We start from the raw sequence: 18205 nt of genomic DNA, 5'->3' as shown, positions 1-18205 counted from the left end.
GAAGTCCAATAATAAAAACAATGTCAGATGGGAAGGGCCAAAATTAAACCTCACAAGTTTTCATTTTTCCACCTTCCCAGTACAGCTGCTGGGGAGATTACTGAGGACAGACATCCACTACAGCCAAATGTCTGTATGCATTGTTTGTCAGGCTTGTTCCAGCCTAACCCCGCATTCACATGCTCCATTGTCCATTAATTTTTTTCCTTCACTTTTTCTGAAACAAATTTATATCTCAATTATGAACACTGGAATATATCCTCATTCTTGTTTCCTTGCCTACCTGAGATTTTGATACTGAAATATAAAGTTGCAGAGGTAGTAGTCATCCCTATTTCTTTATTTCTGATCTGCCTTTATATAATCTAAAGAGTGTATACATTGCACTCAAAGAGGTAAAGGCAACTCCTGTAGACATCTGTGAGCTGAATTTTAATGAGAAAAATACTTCATCTGCAGGGAAGGGGGAAAGACTGCCTTTGCACAAACAGAATCATTAGCAACATAGAAGATCGTTTCAGTGTAACTAATGTGACTTCAGGGAAGTTCCGCCAGTTTTCATTAGTCATGAATTCTTCTTCATTTTCCTCTAAATGAGTATTTCTGCAGTCAATTGTGACTAATTAGGTAAGTTATATATTTGGTAGTGAAGATTTATGAATGCCCAAACTATCTGTTTCCTTGTTTAACAAGTCTGACGTAGCCCCTGTTGTGACACCCAAGCCCTGTGTCAAACCACACACTGCTGCCTGGACTGGGCATTCATTGCCTGAGAGTGATCCTACAGAACCAGAAATTTACAAAGCCTAAGCTTTCATTTCCATACCTACTTTTCCTCCCAGAGGGCTTTGAAACACCCTTTTCTTATTTCTCAGTATGGAAAATAGTAGCCTTTCACGTCTTTCTGTGCTGATGTCTAAGATATTACATGTTTTCTTTCAAAAAATGTTGTCCGTTGCTCCTTCATCATTCAAGATCTTCTCAACCTAGGGCAACAAATAATATTCTTCTGACTCCTCTCTGTGTGCCACATCCTTTCACTGGCTTTTAAGCAAAATTTCATCTGAAATTAAAATATCACTCTGATAAAATGTGTAAATAGCTTATATAGCTCTATCTCACATGTACTCATGTTCTCTATCACAAAAATTTATTTCAGTAAGTGAATACACTGATAGTACTTAGGAAGCAAATCGGATCCTGACCTAGATCTTGTGCTGAGTGAATCAATGGCAAGATGGCTGCTGCTTGCAATGGGCTGTATATGACATGATATGGAGGACTTCCACACAACTGTCCCTGCAGAAAGGGATGATGTTGCACCTGGTGCGTTTCCAGATTGCTCTTTAAGGCCAAGAATAAACTACATCCTTCCTTCCATGCTCTCCTTGGTCTACTAGGACTCTTTGGAAATGCTTGTGACTCTCCTGGTTTTTTGGTACAGGATCCAGAGGGGGCAAGAGTATTAACCTAAGAGGAGATCCGCTAGTAGCCATGCAGCTTTTTCAGGTTTTCAGGAAAATAACATGTTCCTGTCTTGGTCACTTAAGGCCGAGCTGGTACCATCACTAACCTGCCCTGCCTTTTGCCTAGGACCTTCCTGAGCAGATGAGCAAGTTCAATTGTAGGCATTCAGATGTCCTTGTATAAAACTGAGGGTGGCTAGGTAAGCAGATTCCTTGTTTCTGGGAAACAGCACAGAGGATTGTACTTGGGAGAAGGTGTAGGGTCACTTGTAGTCTCTGGGCTATCCTGACAAAGTCCATGAACGTTGTACCTCTGATTCCTTTGAGGTGTGTAAACCTCAAGAACCATTTAACATGATATTCTGAAAGGGAAAAAAAAAAAAAAAAAAAAAAGATATGCATGGATTTCAGTTATCTACAGGCCACAGCCTTGCCTTCTATGGTAATGTAAAGATGAGACAGGTGACTCTTCTTTTATTTGTTTGTTTGTATTAATGGTGATGTTGACAATAAACAAGTAGACTGAATTAATGTCACTACAGTGGAGAGGAGTTTTGGCTCAGGCCCACTGAAAAGAATTTTACAGTGTAGCACACACATATTCCCAAAGGGCAATGCTAGATTTTCCTATCTAGTGCTTCTTAATATCCCTCTGCACTAATTCACAGAAAGACAATAGCAATTCTGCATTTAACCTGAAGATGGGAATCTTTCCATTGTGTCTGGATCATCTGGTATGAACTACATGCTTCCCATTTATTCTTCACAGAGGAACATGAGAGGCTTAAAACCCGCCATGATTCCATGGCATCTACCCAGAGCTAGAAAGCAGGTGTGTTCCCAAGCATTTGGAGATGGAGTATTTGAAGTAAGATTATTATCTTTTGAGGCTGTGTAAGGAAATTCTGCAAGAAATTTCTATCTGTTCAATTAATGCTGCGTCCTCAAGGGCATCCCTGCCAGTGGGATTCATAGATGTGCTCCTTGATAGGGGCAGGCACAACTAGGAATAGAAATTGTGGCCTGGGAGGCTGCAACTACAGTAGCTAAAGGTCAGCCCAAAGTAAGTATACCTTGAACCTTAATTGATTAACCTGATAGATGAAACTGGATTCCCCAGGTTTACTAAAGCCAAAACTCGACCTGCATATATGAATTGTGCCATTGAACATACATTAACTATATAGTATAATTAGCATAATTACATATCTGGGCACATAATTGTACAGTCTAAATACTGCATTCATATTTTTCTATCTTTAGAATATACGCCAGCCACAGAAGGATTTAATCACTTTGTGAGTGCAAAATACTGAGCGTCTGATTCTCTCACTTAATGATACAAACTCTCTAATCCTGTAGCATATAAATTCTCATTGTTTACTTATACATGGAGAGGCATTTGTGTCAGAGCCCTCCAAAGGCTTGGGTTAATGCCATCAGCTCTAAGCATAGCTATCCTTGAAGCCTACTGAGACATTTTAAAAGGCAGGATGCAAACACCAGAACAATGTCTCATGAGCAAAAGATGTTGTGGGCACTGTAGCAAATGGTAAATCTCTTTCACCTCCTATATTGTAGAAAATCTCAAAGAAACTGATGTGCTTTAGGAACATTATGCACCGTGGTTTTAAGTAGTCTTTTGTGAAGACTAATTTTGATTATTGAACTCAGTAGTCCTTCTAGAACCTCTGTGACTAAAGTGTTACTGTAGTCCAGTTGACACATCATAGTATATTTGAGAGATGGAAGAATTATATTGTCATCAGACTCAAGTGGAATATTTTTGCATTTACTTCAAACTTTAAGAAATTATTAAATTTAAGTTTTTAATTTTAAAATACCTATTCCAAGGTATCTGCAATTGCTTTTACAAATGTGTATCTTGGAGATTGATTTAAGTGGTTTTTCATTTCTTGATGTTGAATGAGGTTTATTGCCATTATCTAATTACATTATGATCTCAGAATAATCTGATCTGTATTAAAAAAAAATAGTAATTCTGAGAGAGCTTATTGTGGCAACTTATAAGTTATACTTATAAGTTAAGTATATTATGTGGGCAAATAATCCCTGTTTGAAGTTTATGCTTTTCTTTATATATTCATTATCTCATTTTCAATAGAAGAAAAATACAGGATGCTGTCGTTCTGAAGGAAATGAAATGGACTTTGGGAAATTGCAACAGCTTTACCAGCTGGCCAGAGGAGGGAGTGAGGCAGCCTTTGTGGCTGGTGAGATCAATGTTTTGGCCCAAACTGAAAAGTTATAGCTATTTTGGCAATCTGCTTTTGTGCAATTAAACCTTGATTAATCCAATATTATGAACAATAGGCTATATTTTACTCTGCTTTAAATGAAGACAACCCTTATGAATCAGTAGGGATTCATAAGTATTAAAGGTAGTAAAAGTGAGGCACACCCAAGCTCACAGCTAAAAATTTCATAGTGCATTGGGGATTCCTAATTCTCTGTGTTGAAACAAATGAATTTGCATGCAGTAGGAGCTCTGTGTATTGTGGGTTGTAAATAGTGCTCCAAGAGCATTAGTGAGATTTAAAGTCAGGCACAAGTGAAAAGCGGAACAAAACCACAATTTTTTCCTCAGTTCTGTCTTAGCTTCCAGGCAGCATAAAGATAATGAGCACCTTCCATGCATATCTGCATAGCCAAGGGAGTAATGCTGGTAGAGCAGTGAGAGAAAGCTTTTAAAATTACTAATCTACTCCTTGTTCTTAATGGGTAAAAAGGAAAGCTGGTGTACTAAAATTACCATGCAATCAACTTTGTGTTTATGTCAGAATTCATTACTGCCTGTTAACACTGCTGCTATTTTATCACAATTAATAATAGGAAGGAAAAAAATTGCATTAAACAAAAATGGAAGAAGTATTATGACTATGGAAGGAAGGAGCTGACTGGGGGGAAGAATAAAAGGAAAACCAGAACTGTGTAAGGGGAAGAGCATAAAGATTCCAAAGTAATTAAATGTTATTTACTACTCTAGTATTTCCTTGGCTGTCATTCCATATATCTTTAAAGATGCAGAAAACTGAAATGATCACATATTTTTGTAACATGCAAATATTAATCTCTGTCTGTTAAAGCAGTTTTTCTGTTGTTACCTACTTGGATTCCTAGCAGTTGCCTTGCTACCTACAGTCAGTGCTGTCTGTTCAAGAGCAGAAAAAGTAGCAGAGATCTTTCCTCCAAATCTAGTAGGTGTAAGCTTGAAGCAAATTGGCTATATCTAGAGGAAGATCCCTTGTTTTCTTCTGAGGACATATGTCTAAGTGACAATGATATAAAAATGTTGCAGCGTTGACAAACTTGCTGGGAAATGGTTTATGTGTAGTAGGGCTCAAAAGCCACTTGTTACCCATAAAAGTCTGGGACAAGAGTGGTCTGAGCATCATGCTCCCAAAACAGCCTGTTGGATGGTCTCTTGTGGTTCAATGTTCCAGATGCTGTGGCTCCTGTATGAGCTGTTCTGCAGTTTGAGAGCCACCATTTACCTCCTTTATTAATTTCACCCAAGCACTTGTCATCCCCAGAGCTCCCTCTGCTTCATAATGTTTGCCGCTGTCACTGTTCCCAAGCCACTGAGCCTGTGGCCAGCATGGAGGCAGTGACAGCTGCCCTGGGAGTCTGCTGCCACTTACAAACCAGTCACTTACAAGCCATTTGGCCCTGGTAATGTCTCTGGTGGCAGCCCCCACACCTGCAGAAGGTCTGATGAAATGCTGGTATGAAATAGTATGCAAACAAGATGTGGTACTGACAATGGCTCAGTCCTATCAACTATGTTGATTTAGATAAAATTGCGGGGTTTTTTAGCAAGGCACCACTCCAAAGAAAACATTTAGGCTTTTCTTTCTTATGGTGACAGCTCCATCTTAAATGCTGAGTGTATTTTTACCTACCTTACTTTTTACCAAGAGTGTATTTTTACCTTCCTCCCTTGTAGGTGTGCTCAAAGGCTGTTTGAACTGATCACTTGATATAATTGTCTCTCTTTGGTCTGACATCAGAGAAGGAGGGTAGGAGAAAAATGGTCACATCTGCCAGTGATAAAACAAACAGATCCATTTCAGAAAAACTCCCCTGCTTTTAACATAGGCCTATGATACACAGTAAGAAGCCTGTTTTGCTTATTTAGTATTCAATCTCATAGCTCTTTAGGCTTAATTTCAAAGTGTTTATTTGCATCCTTGTTGAAATCTTTCTAATCATATCTTTTTTTTTGTTGAAATCTTCTTTTCTAATCTGATACCTAGTGCAGTTCCTCAGGATTATGGTCATTATGTTTTCCACATCTATGAAGCATTGTTAGAGCAAATGGAGAGGTGGCAGCTGTTTGCACCAGTAAGGATAATGAAATTCAGAGCACATTTACATATCCAGGTATTTCACCAACATCCACAGCACACAGCAGACCAAATTCAGCCAAGTGCAGCTTCTAGCAAGTAGCTGAGACATCCAAGAAAGTCTGTTTTAAACATGGTTGCATTCATACACCAAACATGAGCTGACTGTAATCAGAGCACAAGTGAGTGTAGATTGTTTTAGTAGCAAGGTTTGAATGTGTATAAAATATGGTAGGTCTGTAAAAGATGGCAATAAGCATTTAGAATCAATATGAGGACACTGGTAGTAAGAAAAAGCACCAGTGAAAGAAATGATGAACCTGTCCTTTTTCTAACCCTTCACCCAATTTAATTTATACAATCTGCCAGGGTCTTAGATTTAAGCCTGGACTGAAGCCCCAGATTCAGTGCTGGGATAAACTGAATTCCACAGGAGTTGTGCCCATTCATACAAACATAGAGTTTGTTCCTGCAGAATAATGGTGTGCCTTTCCACCAAAAATGTCAGTATTTTAATGCCAAGTTACTGCCCAGAGACACTTAATATTCTTGCTTCACTAGGCGTAAAACTGGCACCTCCAAGAGCTCCTCTGCTCTGGACAGTTTAATATGCCATTGCAAGATTCCAAAAAAATAAGGGACTGGCTGTCAGCATTTTGCCTGGATCATTTCCCAGCCATACAGTGCTCCCTAGCAGATGGCTGCATCCATGTCTGCTATAGCTGACAGAACCTCCTGGTTGTACCTGGCTGTGAAGCTCACAGAGCTGTGGCCATCCCGGGATGTGGCTGGGGCACTGGTGTCAGCAGGAGCCACAGAGCTGCACGGCTCTGCCTGCGTCACAGCGAGGGGATGAGGATCAGGGCTTCAGAAATAGCCCAGCAACACCGGACATTGAGACTCAATCTACTGGATCTATTTAGGTTTTGAGGTCTATTAAAAAAAAACAAAACAGATCTTTTCTCACTCAGCCCAGCCCTTCTCCTCCTACATTCTTCCCTCTTTGGCCTAAATTTCTTAGGATCAGTTTGTATGTTTGTTCTGTATAAGCAGGGTAGCTGCATCCAGGGCATTTTTGCTTGTTCAGGGCTTTCCTTCTTTCCAGTTCAAAGTTTTTCTCCTTCATTTAGCAAGTCATTTAAGGGAAGCATAAATGTAGGGTGTGCTTGCTTGCTTATTGTATGTACATGACAGAACACTTATATAATTTCTGAACATCTAGTTGCTCACTTATCCTATAGAAGATAACTGCACCTGACATTTTGCATTTCCCTGCTAGTCGGGTTTTTGAAAAAACTTTAAAGTTCATTAACATGAAAATGACAGGAGAAATTCCTGTGGTTCTTTTCCCCCTCAACTCTCTGCAGTAACAGAACATCCTGTACTGCTTTATTTTTCAGGTTGATGGCTTCCTGACACTTCTCTTTGGCCTGGCTAGCATTAATACCCTTACAGTGATCAGCGTGACACGCTATATCAAGGGCTGCCATCCTGAGAGAGGTAAGGAATAAAGACAAGTCCAATTCTGCCTTCACTCAACCTGGTGCAAATGTTTATTTCTCTCAGTCACTATTGTCAGTCAGGCAGGCTATATTAAATATAAATTAAATGCATTGAAAACCAGGACATAATACAGTCATTCATATTACAAACATGTTTTCATAGAATCTTTCAGGGTTAACTCCAGTAAGAGCCAAATTATTACAAGTGCACTTGGGTCACCATGGGTAAATTCATCCTTGTGCCAAAGATACCACAGGTACTGCTAAGCCTCTGTATTCCTCAAAACATGACTCAAATTGCTCCTAAGTTAGACATCCTTGTCTGGATCTCACTGAAAGATATTTGATCTTCTATGAGATGATGTTTGAGAAGATTCCAGTCAGGGATCAGATCAATTTTCATTCCTTTGTTGCAAGTGGCTTGCACCATCTTTCAGGCAGGAACCTATCAATGTCTGCAGGGAAAGCATATGTGAGTACATGGGATGCATCCAATGAGTTTTTCTCTTTACTAGCACGAGGAGTATTAGCTGTGATAAGAACTTCTGCAGGGAGGTAATTTTTCACAGAAAGTTCTTCTGCAGTTTGGTGCAATGATAGACTTGTTGAAGTTAACTTTCAGCACAAACTGCTGCTGGAGCTGATAGAGCTTGTCTGCGATGTAATCCTACATCTTCTATTCATTGCCTGTTAAGAAGTCATATTTAAAACCCACATTTCTCTTTTGTGAAGCTCTACCACATATCCATCTGATGGTGTGCATAATTTATGTTTGAATCTCAAGTAAATTTGAGCAAGTACCCAGTATAATGTTACAGAAATGTTGAGGAACATAAATTGGTGGATGCATAAATATTTCCCACACAAATGAAGAAATAACCACAGTGCATGGCAACAGCAGGACAGATTGAATCTTTTGTATCAAATGGCTAATACAAGCTGGGCTATTTTCCTCTTTTTAACAGGGAAAAACCTTGATGCGAGTAAGAAAATCCCCAGAATTTCAATTTATCTTGTGAATTTCTATGTAAAATACAACTGTATCCTGCAATTGACAAAATTACAAAGCATAAGTCTAACACAGAATTCGCTAATTCGACAGCACTCACAAATTCATTGTCTCCTGCTTAAAAATCATTCATTTCCACTCTTCAGTGGGAACACAGGACTGACAGATGCTTTCAAAATCAAACTTTTCTTATGAATATTCATTGTTCTATCCTAATTTTTTTTAATAGCTGTTATACTTATTGGCTGGTAGTATAGGAGTGCATTTGGATTTCAGAGATATGTTTGCCTTTCCAAGCACTATTTTCTGACCCAAGCATGCCATTGCAGGTCACTGCATCAGCAACAGCAGCATGTCGGTGGCCCTGGTCCTCATTTGGGTGGCCGCTTTCTTCTGGTCTGCAGCTCCACTGCTTGGCTGGGGCAGCTATACAGGTAACAGGTATCTCTCAGTTGTACTTGGTGCCTCTCCACTTAACAAAGATAAACCTACCTTTCTTTTTTGCTGTTTGTTATAAACCAGACCGATTATCAGTGGAGCTGAGGAAATAATTCATTGTGTGTGACATAGGTGCAGGGTGTTTCCTGCTTTGGTATCAGCTATAAAGAGATTTTTTTTTAAGATATCACATGACAGGCTTGGACCAAGTGCATATTGCCTATGGACAAACAGAGGCCAGAAATACTTGGCATGGTTAAGCAGTGAGATAAAGAAAACTATCAAAAGACATATTTCAAAAACTGTCAAGTTTAGGAAACTAGCAAAGAACACGAGTTCCAGCAAGTTAAACTTGAAACTATAATAAGACAAGCCAGAAAGATTTGGCAAAACAATTTGTTGAAAATATGAAAACTTGCATAGCAAAGGAACTCAAATGTGCTGGAAAGTTTGTCAGTCCAAGAATTAGGGTGCAAGATAAGGCCATATCAGAAAAGGAAGGTGAGGGGAAAAAAAAGGAAAAAAATTATAGTGAACACTGCAGAAATTCAGTGGCTAAGACATGTGACAGACCAGAAAATTTCTTCATGGAGGAAAGATAGAGAAATTGCCTCAATTTAAGCCTGAAAGAATTCAACAAACCAAACATCTAGGAACAAATGGTAATGATACAGAAGTCCCACCAACTGAAATCATGTGACTGACATTGTCCAGCAGTTACCTGTCTGGATCCTGTAGGCCTCTGCATTCTTTGAGAAGTCATGAAATCTATGGAGACTTACTGAAGCAACTATGTGCATATATTCTCTTATTTACTAAGTATGGAAGCTTTGAGACATATTTGGACTCTTGAAATATGGGTGTGAGAAAAGCAGCTATTCCTATGATTGGTTAAATGTTCTATCTTTCACAAACCATCTTGAACCAAGATATTTGGCTCAATAGACCTTTTGTTTGAGACAAATTCAAGCTGTTTATTAGACTGTCTGAATTTTATGTCATAATTTTGCACTCTGGACTGTCATAAACTTGGTTGCTTGTGTCTGGTAATTTTCCGTGTATCTTCTGATGATCTGTGTTCTTTTTACATTAATCCACCACCTCTTCATTTATAGGGGGACTTCTCATGTCTGGTTTTGGCCTTAAACTGGAGCCAGGGACCTTTTGGGCAACACTACTTTGCCAGGACATTCAAGTGCCTCCATGGACCCTGTTTGAATTCAATTCCTTGACAGTGGTTTTCAAGACTACTTCTAGGAGTGCTTTCCCCTACTGAGACTCACAGCAATTTCGGGTTCCTGGGCTGTCTCTAAGCTCACCTCACAGAGATGTGGGAGCCCAGCAGCAGGCACCAGCAGAGCACAGCACATCACAGCTGGCTGCCTCGGGCCTTTCACTAATACACAGTGTCTTCAGGGGCCCCCAGGACCCCACTGATTTTTAGGAAAGCCACTTGTTTTTGTCCCTGTGGAGGGGGAAAACACAGCTCTGAATTCTGACTTGCGGAAAATCTGCTGGATTTTCTTTTCCTGTCGTCTGGAGGCTGGTTTCATTTTTCAGGAAAAAGTTTTCAAAAGCAGAAACCCAGAATTAAGCCAGATTTTATGGTTATATTTTTGAATCTTGAGGTCTACTGACGAAAAAGGCAAAGGAGAGAAAAATCTATTTCTATTATAGAACACATTCAGACAGCAACATCTAGAGCTTTTGGGGATAAAATACTGAGCTCTTTTTGATGATAACCACAAAAGAGATTTTAAGCTTTTGCTCATTTAATTCCTCCTTTTAAAATCTCTTATCACCTCTGAGAAATTAAGGGATTTTTTTTTTCTTCAAAATTACCACTGGATGTAAGGGAGAGGTATGCTGCTAAATCATGTAGTATTCACCTGTATTGTATCTCCGGGACCTGTTAATACTTGACTTTCTTAATTTTGATTCTTGCTTTGCTTACTTGTAATTTGATTTTTTTGCCATAGCTGTCAGGAAAAAAAAAACCCCAAAAAAACAAAACCCAAAACCAACCAAAAAAAACCCTAAAAAAAAAACTAAAATAAAAAATACACAATTTACAATCTATAGGAAAACCTCTAAGGTTATGGAATTCAAGTTTTCTATCAGGACATCTTTGCAAACACATCAGGAGACCTAAAGAAGTAAACTGTTATTCATAAAAGTGTTCAAGCCAGAGACTACACATTATTCCCACTGCCTTTTCCTTAAGCCCCTGATCAGATAGTGTCTCGCTACTGGTGGACCCTGCAATCTGCCTGACTTTATTTTCAAGCATCTGCATCTCTGTGTTGCAGGTCTGTGTGTTTCCCTTTTATCAAAAGGTCTTATATCTTTCTAAGTATTTACATGATTTGTCTTCTCATAATCTTTATCATTAGCTGTATCAATTTAGTCTCATGGCTCTCACTGCAGTAGAAGTTCCATTACCTCAAGAAGCCTCAGTATTTTTATTTCCTGCTTAGTTATGTAAGTAGTGGCTTTACATTTGGCACATTGTCTATGGAATTCCTTGCTATGCTGTTACAGTGCTCGTCTTAGGAAGTTACTATGTAGAGTTTTATGACAAATAAGAGTACTTATCACTCAAGGATGTAAAACCTTTCTTTTTTTAAATAAAGTGCCACAGTGTCCTATCCTGAAACAACAGTTTGTGCATTATGGATTTACACTGGCAGTACAAACTCGATAGAATGATAATACACATTAAAATTTGTTACAGTCTAAATGGTCTTGAAAATTTGTTTATGTAGGAAGAAATGTCATATCTCGTTAAAACAGAAAGATCCATTCTGTAGTGCTTAACAGAAGAAAAATACAGCATTTTAACTAACAAATTAATTGCTCAACAGCAGATCAATATTCTAAAAATGCTAACCAACTTATTCTTGCTTTCCAGATCGCATGTATGGCACATGTGAGATAGACTGGGCAAAAGCCAACTTCTCTACAATCTACAAGTCCTACATCGTCTCCATTTTTATCTGCTGCTTTTTCCTGCCTGTCACAGTCATGGTCTTCTCATATGTGTCGATCATCAACACAGTCAAACTAAGCCATGCACTGACAGGACTGGGTGACCCCACAGACAGACAGAGGAGAATAGAGCGGGACGTCACCAGGGTAAGTTTGGATGTCATTTTGGGTGGGATTCATCTCAATGAAATCTGTCTTTCCAAAAATTGATCTCAACTAGAACAGAAGAGAATAGAACCAATAAAACCAATGCATTTCATTTCTTTATAACTCTAGTGACAGTCTGAAGTCAGTGAAGAATATGAAGTTCGTTTAAAATTTCTACTGCATCAATTGGTTAATATTGGTGCTATATCACATTTGAAAAATAATCTAGATATAATTGGAAATAATATAATAAGATGAGCTATACAGCACAAACCCCAAAAATATTGTTTGGCATATGCTCTTTTCTTTCAGAAGTTCTACTACTGAGCAAACTTGGAATTTAGAGTGCAGATTTCAGTTTACTCACTGTTTAGTAAAGTCTACCTGAAACGTTCTGTATTCATATAAAAATATGGGAATGTAGCTATGTTCTTTCTGTTAGATGAGGCATTTCTCAACCACAACACCATGCCAAAATTCAATATGTAGCTCCTAGGTCTTCCTGGCTGCATCAAAGCAAACCATTTGCTTGTCCCTATTCTCCTATAAGCCATACCCTCAGGGCAATCTGGACCCTTCCCTTCCAGGCAAGTGTTCAAGTTATTATTCTCAATGTTTTGCTCCCCTGATGTAGTCTTCCAAAATAGTTTTAACATTATTCTTCTTCTGTCTTTTAGGTTTCTATTGTCATTTGCACAGCCTTCATTATTGCATGGTCACCATATGCTGTCATCTCTATATGGTCTGCCTATGGTCACCCTGTGCCCAACCTTACCAGCATCCTTGCCAGTTTGTTTGCTAAGTCTGCTAGCTTCTACAATCCCATTATCTACTTTGGAATGAGCTCCAAATTTCGAAGAGACATTTTCATCTTGTTCCATTGTGCCAAGGAAGTCAAGGACCCTGTGAAACTCAAACGTTTCAAAAACCTCAAACCAAAGCAGCCACAGCCTTCTCAGAAAGAAGAGAAGTATGCACCAGAAATGCACCCTGCACCAAGCCCTGATTCCGGGGTGGGAAGCCCAACCAACACCCCACCTCCAGCAAAGAGGGAAGTGTATTTTGGTATTCTCGATACACCATCCAATAATCCCAATATTGAATGTGATAGATTGTAAGTTTTGTGGCTGCTTAATACACATACACACTCTGTGTTCAGGAAGACCCTCTACAGAGCGGTGCTTGAGTAATTTACTAATTCCCATTCCATCTGTTTCTTGCAATAGCACTGATGACTATACAACTCAAGCAAATCAGATGGTAAAGTGATATTTTCCATATATGTAGGTACAAAATGCTCCAAAGAACATTAAAATGTGGGCAGCACACCCAGTGCCAGAAGCACTTGATTTTCACATGCGTGCAGGAAAAGAAAGACTGACTTCAGGAAAGCAGGCATTAGTTAGCAAAACTAACTGATCTATTCCTATCCAAATTTTATAAATTCTCGACTACATTTCCAAATATGTCTTTTGCTCTTTAACAGTCACGGCCATAGATGATTGATTTAACTCTGTGGTACCTCACAGCTATGGCTGTAAGAGAAGACTGGCCCTGCTGAGATTGCTGTGGAGCTGCTACAGCTCCAAAGGCTGCAAGGTGCTGGAAAAATCCCTGTTCCCCCTGCAGGGTACCCAGGTGTGCCCACCATAGGGCCTCCAGGCCCCACAGGCACCTCATGGGATTGTGTCTGATCACAGGATCAGAGAATACTTTGTGTTGGAAGGAACCTTTTAGATCATCTCATTCCAACCCCCCTGCTATGGACAGAGACACCTTCCACTAGACCAGGTCACTCAGACCCCATCCAGCCTGGCCTTGAATGCTTCCATGGATGGAGCACCCACAGTTCCCTGGGCAACCTGTTGCAGTGTGAAGAATTTCAGTGAATAATTTCTTCCTAATATCTAATCTAAACCTACTGTCTTTCAGTTTAAAGTCTTTCCCCCTTGTCCTATCACTTGTAAAGAGTCCCTCTCTATCTTTCTTGTAGGCTCCCCTTTGGTACTGGAAGGCTGCTGTAAGGTTTCCCCAAAGCCTCCTCCAGACTAAAGAGCCCCAGCTCTCAGCCTGTCTTCATAGATCACCTTCATAGGCCATCTTCTGATGGCCTGTGCCTGACTCTGTGTGTCTATGCAAGGACTGGGAGTTGTAATGTATTGAAAATACTAGTCTGGTGTTTTCTAGTCACTGTAGTCTGAGCAGTGGCTTCATATTTTCCTCACTGGTTTGCAGAGCTATTTCCACCCCCACTGACCTTCCTGGTGATCAGGGCCTGGCTGTGGAATTCTGATTCAGGAAAGCTGATTTTACTGATCTGTCTCCAAATTTATTGTTTTTCTACCTTCCTCTGAAGGTGGAGCAAGAGATGTACAGGTAACGAAAACTGACTTAGGTTTTAAGAGTTCTGGTGAGGTGTGGCATCAGAGCTATTTACAAAATATAATCCAACACTTCACTTTTGCTTCTAAAGAAAGTGTTGTTACCTGCCTATGGGTAAAAAGTGACTTTTTTTAAACCAAACTTAGTAGCAATTAAAGATAATGATTTAAACAGCTATGCTGTAGGCCTAAATCAGTTGCCAGGCTACCAGATGTTACATATCCAGTTATATCACCAAGTTTATTCTACAGAATCAAAATGAGGAGGTATGTTTTCATAATTCCCCATCGTGTAAATTGACTGCATACTCAAAGACTTCTTTTAAAATGTTTCTGTGTTAGCCATGGAAATTGTGGGTTCACTTAGTGCCATTTGCAACTTAAACAAGGGAAAAAGAAGTTGGGGGGGAAGAAAAAACCAGCAACACTCTTTGCTAACCTGTGCTATTTACAAACTTTTGAAATCTTGCTGTCTGGGTGTGTTGAAATATAGTTGTTTTGCAAAAATATGCTCTTCCAGATGTGTTTCTTGGGAAAGTTTCTAAGAGAGCCCACCTCAGTTCCCCCCATTACTCTATTTGTTTTGAGAAATTCATCCGTGTTTTGAAGTTAAAAACAAATAAACAATATAAGCAACACTGGGAAACTGTGCTTTCTTTCATGGCCACAGATGTGAACTACAAGAGTATTCATTTTTGTGGAAAAATTTGAGATACGGATACTATTTCATGACCATAAATAATTAAAAGCAAATGAGTAAATATTTGCTTCCAGATAGAAGTGCATGCTGTAGCTGCAGAAATAGATGAAATTGTTTAGTGTGAAATCCTGTACCAGCTGGAAAGAGCCAGGTTGGGCTAACCAAAGCTAGCACACTGTTTTGGAAGCTTCTAAGTGTGGCACAAAATCCACCTTAGCAACCGTGATGGATTGGGACTCCTCACTGCTGAAAGTGCTTGGGTTTTGCTCCACAGAGAGGCAGCAGTGCCGTGCAGCCCCATTGCATTCCCAGAGACACCACAGCCACAGGTGTGCCTGACACCTGCCCAGAGGCACTCTGTGGCTGTAGGTGCCAGTCTGGCTTGTAATCTGTATTTCTGCTAATTTACAGCTACCTGGAGAAACTTGCAAAAATGCTGTTGATCTCCAGGATTCAGACTCAGACGTAGAAAGGTGTGGACCAGGCAGAGCATGAGACCATTTCCATGGCTGTCCCCAAACTCCAGCTGAAATCTCTAACAGTTCATACACCATTGAGCATGTATGGTGGGGTTAGACTTATGGGGGTAAGCAGTGGCAGTACAAAAAAAGCCAGAATAGGAGCAGAGCAGAGGAAAAATATAAAAGGGGGGAAACCAGATCAGCAGGGGAGGAAGAGACCAGGAGTCAAAGGATGTGTACCTGCCGAAAGATAACTAGAAACAGAGAGCACAGAAAAAGCCCTTTACTGGACCACGCAAGACCTCTCTCCTGCAAAGCCAAGAGCTAAGGCCTTTGTGGATACATGGTGATACCACAGAATTGCACAGCTGTAGAGCAGAGCAGCTGGTTTCACAGGGTGTCTTTGCAGACACCAGCCTATGCTCCAGGTTCAGCAACAGCAGGAGCACATTTGTCAAGTTAATCAGGTAAAAAAGCTTCCAGCCCTAAAACATCAGTGCCCTGTAGCTGCACCCACAACACCAGCAAGTGGCTAAAGGCAGATAAAAGGCCCAGAATCCATTACTGGAGTGCATGTAAAGAATGCACATCAGCATTTTAAGTGTGGGAATCAACACAAATCCATTTGTAAAACACTTTTCCTGTGTCCTGGATTTCCTGCCCTTGTCTCTGGTTCCTCATGTGCCCAAAAAGCTGGCCCCTGCTGCTGCATCCACAGCCTGCTGAGCCAATGCTGCCACTCAGAAAGGAGCAAAAAGCTTGGTGACTTGAGACAGGCAGTGAAGAGTAAGTATGCTGAAAAGGGGGTGAGGTTTCATGACTTTTACTTAACCAGAATGAAGTATAAACAACATAGAGAGTCCCAGAGTCAAATCACTTCTCCCCACAACCCTGCTGCTCCTCACAGCTTCAGATTTTCTTTTGCAGCTGGTGATTTTTATCAGCAGAGATGTGAGAAGGCTGTTGTCCTGACTGATATTCTGGTGGCAATGAGGCTTCTCTGGAAAACTGCAGGTTTGAATGCTCTCCATCTGAGATGGTCTTACAAGGGAGATCCTATTTCAATGTGGTTTGTATTGAATGGCTTAGTGACAGCCTGCACAAATGAGATCTACTAGTGTCCAAATGGTCTCTTGTCATGAGGTAGGAGAACAATATTTAGATCTCTCTCCCTTTGGCATAGAAATCCTGGCCTGCAGGCTCCTTCTGTCTGTCTTGATCAGCCCTGGGTTCTTCTGTGAGATTTTGTAATTGTTGGGGTTGTTTTCTTGTATGGCACACCACAACAATAGCACCATCTGGCAGAAGGTAGTAGGCCAACCAATTCTACCATTTTTGAAAGATGCTGTCAGCATTTTCTGGCTTGTTCCAGCAGGATCTGAGACAGAGATCTTATCCTAGAAGCAAGGAAGGAACCCACTCAAAATCTCCTTGCTAGCTGTTTTTTTATCCACTTCTGTAATTACTGCCTTTTTGACATTGCTAAAACACCCTGGCAAAAAGGATGTGCATAATGAAGTCACCTTGAAAAATGCTTGAAGCCCTTAAGTCACCCTTTAAATTATGCCTTTAGCTACTCTACATATTAATTTCCAAACATTTCCCAACTGTTTTGATTAGCTATTGATTAGTACACTCAGCAAGTGAATTCCTAATGGCCACATAATTCATGTGTATCAAAATCTCATCAGATCTTACTTGATTACTTCTTATTATCAATATTATTCATAATTATCAACTTATCAGTATTATACCAAAACCACTGCACTTATTAATCATGAAGTTATTAATACTCACATGTACAACCTGGCCTTGCAAGGGGGATTACCAACATCCCTGTCACTGACACAACCCTTTCACTGGGGCTACAGAGTTCAAACAATTAAGTTAATTCAGGATTACTTCTATTCAATTTCCACATTTAAAAATAGCTTTTTCTGGGCTGGGGAGAGGAAAATAATTTATGATAATCCTTTGTTTATTTATGCCAAGAAAACCTCTTGGGCCCACATTTCCCCTGCTAGCATTTTTGCCAAGCAGAAAACCCTTCAGGATGTTGGCACATTGAAATACATAAGAGCATTTCTTAATAGCTTTGACATTCCTAATGCAAACATGAATAACTTGAGTGTGTAGTTGGAGGGAGTGGGATAGCCTGCTCCAGTCCAGTCCCTGTTCTCAGTGCTGTTATGCATTTTTATCTAATGACTCATGTAAAAGTATCTGTTGTAGCAGAGACCAGAAAACAAGAAACCCTTCATCCCCCCCCTTGAGACAGTGATTTTATTACAGTGTGAACTACTCAGGCTTGCACCCCTTTGCTGGTTCTCTCTTCACCCCACAAGTTCTTCATTCTTGGCTGCACAGACTGACACATTAAGAGAGATCCAGAGTGTGCCCCTCCAAGCATGGCCTGTGGCTCAGCACTTTCCTCAGGAGGGACAGATAGAGGCAAAACCCCTTCCTGAGGACAGGGTTCAACAAGATCATTGTTCTGCTCCTACCTTGGTGAATAGTTTCCCCTCAGGCAATAACGAAAAGGGTTGGTAACACAGCCTTGGCTCTGTTTTCAAAACAGCCAGGTTTTCTTGCAATGCTGTGTTTGTCCCTCTGCCTACCTCTCAAATTGCTGAAAACATGGAGTCCAAACCTTCTCAGTAAATCAACAAATGCAGAGGGTTTTTGCAAGCACTTCAGGAACTCTGCTGACCAAAGTGAAGGTGCCTGCAGGGTAAAATGGCTCTGT

General features: G+C 40.1%; 1 protein-coding gene across 1 annotated transcript in view; it reads left to right on the top strand.

Moving 5' to 3' along the window:
- The window catches only part of LOC120506878 (opsin-5-like), a 30252-nt gene extending 15345 nt beyond the window's left edge, over positions 1–14907 (top strand). Inside the window, exons 3-6 of the mRNA XM_039718972.1 lie at positions 7234–7333; positions 8674–8778; positions 11694–11917; positions 12595–14907. Coding sequence (XP_039574906.1) covers positions 7234–7333; positions 8674–8778; positions 11694–11917; positions 12595–13035 — 870 coding nt within the window. The 3' untranslated portion in view covers positions 13036–14907. The remainder of the gene's footprint in view (positions 1–7233; positions 7334–8673; positions 8779–11693; positions 11918–12594) is intronic.
- The last annotated feature ends 3298 nt before the right edge of the window (positions 14908–18205 follow it).

Source organism: Passer montanus, unplaced genomic scaffold, assembly GCF_014805655.1.
Source record: "Passer montanus isolate IOZ18808 unplaced genomic scaffold, ASM1480565v1 scaffold40, whole genome shotgun sequence".
In the NCBI taxonomy this organism is placed as follows: domain Eukaryota; kingdom Metazoa; phylum Chordata; class Aves; order Passeriformes; family Passeridae; genus Passer; species Passer montanus.
Note: the sequence above shows the minus strand (reverse complement) of the source record. Positions and strands in the feature narration are given on the sequence as shown.